The sequence below is a fragment of the Vulpes vulpes genome, chromosome 15 (assembly GCF_048418805.1).
Source record: "Vulpes vulpes isolate BD-2025 chromosome 15, VulVul3, whole genome shotgun sequence".
NCBI lineage: Eukaryota > Metazoa > Chordata > Mammalia > Carnivora > Canidae > Vulpes > Vulpes vulpes.
Window position 1 is genome coordinate 14,179,520 of NC_132794.1, and position 4,964 is coordinate 14,184,483.

At 37.7% G+C, this 4,964-nt stretch overlaps 1 protein-coding gene across 1 annotated transcript; it reads right to left on the reverse strand.

Moving 5' to 3' along the window:
• Positions 1-412: 412 nt before the first annotated feature.
• On the reverse strand, positions 413-928 carry LOC112909494 (keratin-associated protein 13-1-like). The gene has a single exon (XM_025985447.2). The coding sequence runs from the start codon at positions 926-928 to the stop codon at positions 413-415; it is 516 nt and encodes a 171-aa protein (XP_025841232.2).
• Between the last annotated feature and the right edge of the window lie 4,036 nt (positions 929-4,964).

Consider the following 4,964-nt stretch of genomic DNA (forward strand, 5'->3'; position numbering starts at 1 on the left):
ATCCTCAATTTCTTAGGATTTCAAAATATTTCAGGTGCATATTGATCTTTTAATAATATCATCATTATCTATCACAATCAAAAGCCTAGTCAAGAAATAACTAACAACAATAAACATAGCTGGTTATCAGAACTAGTAAATTTGTTAGATTATAATGATTTGACTTTTAATATAATTTTGAAAGAAAATCCAATAACAAATTTTATCTCCAATGCAGACTTTAGATTTTATTTTCAATTAGTGCATTAATTACAGAATTTTTCAAATAAAGTCTGTCAGCCACTATTTGGGGCCAGAGACAAGGTGAAGATTTGATAATCAAAGATCTTCCTGTAGGTGACAGAGATAATAAAGTTTATGAGTAAAGGCATTGGTGAGATTGGACAACAAGACTAGAAATGTAATAAGGTGATCAGAAGAAGCCAGATCCACATGTTGGTCTATAACAAGAAGGCTGACAGCTCCTAGAAGCCAAGTTGGGTGAGGGGCAGAATCTGGATCCATTGCCCAGAGAAGGGAAGCCACAGACTCTGTAACTCATGGGTCTTAAACCCTGGGATCCACAGCCCACTGAGTAGCAGCTTCTCGATCCATAGCCCAGGGAACGGCAGCTGCTGGACCCCAAACCCAGAGACCCAGAGCAAGTCGTCTGGCAGGGACTGCAGAGCGTGGAGGTCCTCGGGCGGTAGCAGGATGTCTGGCAAGGTCTGGTCACCACACAGGATGTCTGGCAGCTGGTAGGTTCACAGCAGGTCTCCTGACAGCCAGTGTGGAGGGAGGAGCCCACCTGGCAGGTGCTGGGAGAGCAGACCTCAGTGCGGTAGACCAGGTTGCTGGGGTGGGATGAGCCACAGGAGGAGCTGGGGTAGCGCAGGTATCCCCCAAAGGAGCGGGAGGAGAAGTTTCCAGAGCAGCAGTTGTAGGACATGTTGGCAGGAGATGTGAGTTCAGCTGGCTGACAGTGAGAAGATTCTACGTTTGAATATATTGCTCCTCAAGTGAGGCATTTATATACTCTCAGGAATGGGTGTGGCACTTTACAGGGTCATCTTTTCCAAATTTGGAGTCCCTCATTTGCATATGTTTAATGCAGTAGTCCTTTTTGTAATTGGAGTTCACTACCTCTCTTCATCTTTCGTTTATGGGTTCACTCATTTTGTTTTTACAGCTCTATGTCAATGAAGTAAATCTATGTTACAAATGCTATGATGGTGTGTAATTAATATCTACTCCATCATGGCCAGGGAAGCCCCTCTGATTTTTCTGGTCATGACTACTTACATGTGCTCAGCTTTGGCTGAGGAATGCTTTCTTCCTAGGGTGGGGATTACAGTGCAGTCATCTCCCTTTTGTGTCAGTGACTGAGAAGCAGAAATCTGGTCTTAAGGAATCTTCTAAAGATTGCTCCTACATCCAACCATTGATTCACACTCTCTAATATAATTTTGCATCTATTACTTCCTACTAGAAATGCTTACTATATCCAGTCTAGAGGGTTGTTATAAAAGTAAGCCAAGAGGATTGACAGAGACAATTAGAAGTGGGCATAATCCTGAAAAAATATGTCTTTGTCTTTAGTGAAAAAATGTCTTTAGTCTAAAGACTAAAAAAATTTAGTCTTTAGAAAAATGAAATCTAATCTAAAGCAAGAAGAGACCAATATGAACACGTGTGAAGAAAACTGAAGTAGGAGATGCTATTGAGATGAAATGAGGAAACAAGGGACAGTGGTAGAGAGAGGGACAAGACTGTCAAGATTTTCTTCCACCCCATTGGGTGATTTATGAATATTCTACTTCTTAGTTCAGTCATAGCAAATTGTTTCAAAATGAACTTAATTCATGACTTTTGTGCAATACATTTATATGTGTGAAACATTGTGAGGGCTACCCTCCCACAATACCTCAAAATTTTGAATGTTCTCTGAGTATTTCCAAGGTCATGGCAGATCCTATAATTTTCTCCCTACTTTTGGTACATGCTTCTGTCCCAGTTTTTTTACTAGAGGGGATCCAGGTTATGTGAATCTTGAAGTTTATAACTTGGGGGCACTTTTTTAAGAAAAAGAATACACCATTATGAACATAATAGATAAAAATATGAACACTAATTTAGAGTAAAACAATATTAATAAATATAAATTACAAGATGACAAAAACAAATATCACAAAATCAAGACAATAATATGATATCATCATAATCATTACCATCATCTATAACATTTCCTCTATTTTTATTGGCTACATAGTCTTTGATCACTTTTACATACGACAATAATTTTATAAACATGATTTTCTTTACAAAGAATAGAATATAATTCAGGTTTTCTTCTAAAATTATGAATCAAAAAATTATTTTTGATGACACAGAAAAGTTCCTTTCAATATTACTATTTATTATTAATGCCACATCTGTAACATCCTGTATAGTTTCTTCTCAGTTGGTGCTTCAATCCTGGGATTATGATTATCTCAGTCTGGTGTCCCTGATTCACCTTCTTATCCCAGTCTGCTGGCCCTAGAGGTTGTGGACTTATGTAAAAATTAGCTATAGGGATGCCTGGGTGGCTCAGCGGTTGAACATCTGCCTTTGGCTCAGGGCGTGATCCCAGGCTCCTTGTCGGGGGCCTGCTTCTCCCTCTGCCAATGTCTCTGCCTCTCTTTCTGTGTCTCTTACGGATAAATAAATAAAATCTTAAAAAAAATCAGCTACAAATGACTATGGACCCTTGGTTTTAGTGATCTATCAGGTAGCAGAGTAATGTCTTGGTTCTAATCCCTCTTCTTAAAGTCAAAACTCTCTGAAGTGCTGAGGTTCGTCAGGTTGATTCTAGAGGCTAGAGGTAGTACAGGCAGTTTTCTGGATCCACCCAGAGCTCCAGAACTACTTCAAGGGCAAATAATTGGCTCTCAGACTACAGCAACACAACTGGAGCAGTGGATTCCTCCAAACCTCCCTTGGAAAAAGTCAGACAAAAGACGACTCTCCCACCGAAGCTTCATTAGGTTAAATCTGTCTCTATCTTCACTTAAGTTGCTCTATCCAAGATGCTTGAACATGTGCTGGTCATGTTCTGTCTGAGGTATCAGGGACTTACGTAGAGTGCCCAGGTCTCTCTTCAGTATACTTTCCATGGAAATGTCTCTGCCCAGAGCCCTAACTTAACTTTCAATAATTGTATTGTTGTGATTTGTTATTGTTTTTGTTATTTGCCTCTGGTCCTCTTTAACTCCAAGTTTTTTTTTTTAAAGGAAAATATCTGATAGATTTATCACATTTTTTTGAGTATATTGCTGTTTCCTGCCAATTTCAAGATGAATACACCAATGTAACATACACCAAAAGTCAATTATGTGGTATCAGGCACTCAGAAAGTATACTGCTATGGCTTAAGGATTGAGTTGCAACTCTATTTGAAAAAATTACAATACAATTCTACTGTATTTGCTTAAATTAACAACTTTTCCTCAATGTAAAAGTAGGTTTCACTGCAATTTTACAAAAGAAAACACTGTATATAGGACTTCTATAAGTCCAAGAAATGGTGAAGTAACTTCATTCACATCAAAGAAATACTTTTAAAAAGTTTATGTTATGATCTTTTAAATTTCTAGATTTTTTTTTTCCTAACGGTTTCTAGCCACTGAGATAAAAGTGCACTCAATGCTGTGAACACCATGCCTTTCTCAAATAACTGTTTTTCAAAGAACTTCTTGAAAATAGTTGTCTTATCACAAGTAAGAGTGATTTTTGCTCACTGGAGATAGGATTCTATTAACCAAAATAATAAAGTCAGCAAAATTTGTCTATGGTGACACAACCTTTTGGCTGCCCTCACAGGCACACGATGTTGTCCTCTTCCCTATACATCTGACCTTCCTCACGTCAATGTGATAGTGTTGATATTGGCTGAAATAACAAATCACAAACTCCCAGATCCTCTACCAAATCCAGCCCACACAGGTTTGTTCATCACACAAGCATGGAACCCCCCCCCACACACACACAGGTTTTTTTTTTATTAAACTCTAAATTACTCGCCAATATTTAAAAATAAAAAATTCATGCATATATCGATTTCTGACATCTTTTAAAAATTCTGAAAATCTGGCTATGCTGGGATCCTTGCTTGCAGGTGTCTGGAACTCACTACAAGCAGTTCCATTCATAGAGGATGGGCTCTCCGAAATTCCCAAGTTCAGCTACTCCTCTTTATTTTATAGCTATGGGGCTGTCATTAGTCATAAAGCAAGTGCTATCATTTTCCTGTATTAATTAATGTCTCTTTCATAAATAAGAGAACAAGAGGTAAATTGAGAGGCTATGGGTTTTAAGATATTTTGTGAAAACAACTTCCCTGTGCACTTGAAGGATACTCTTCTATGTTTAATAGGAAAATATAATGTGTCTGTGTTGGTGGACTGGAATATAAAACACCAATCATGAAACAAATGACAGGTCAACCGGACCAACTCACTTATGCTTATGATCCTCAATTTAAAATACATGCCCGCAGAACTTGACATGGTTTTTATATACTGGGCAGTGATTTAAATCAGTGGTGTCTTACTTCTGAATATGCAACAGAATTAACAAACGAATCATTTTAGAACATACAAACCAATCAGAAAATAAATACACAGTTTTATAAACCAAATGATTGTTTTCCTCCTCAGGCTGCTCCATATGTGATTCTGATGTACTACCATGGTTAGATTAATGAGTTAACAAAATTAAACTAATTAAATTAAGTTAAATTATATTATTAAACTAAAGGGTTAACATCTAGTCAGGAGCCCACAGGAGATGCTCATAGCCGTGTGACATCATACTATATGCCTGACAACTGTAACCATCTCTGTACAGGGATCGTCTTTTAAGAATATGAAGTATAACATTACAGAGAAAAGGAAATCTATTTTCTCTTTATAACGTCATAATTCTATTGTAATGGGCAGTTCCTT

Coding starts and splice junctions, on each gene's coding strand:
- LOC112909494 (XM_025985447.2), bottom strand. CDS start 928: ATGTCCTACAACTGCTGCTCTGGAAACTTCTCCTCCCGCTCCTTTGGG.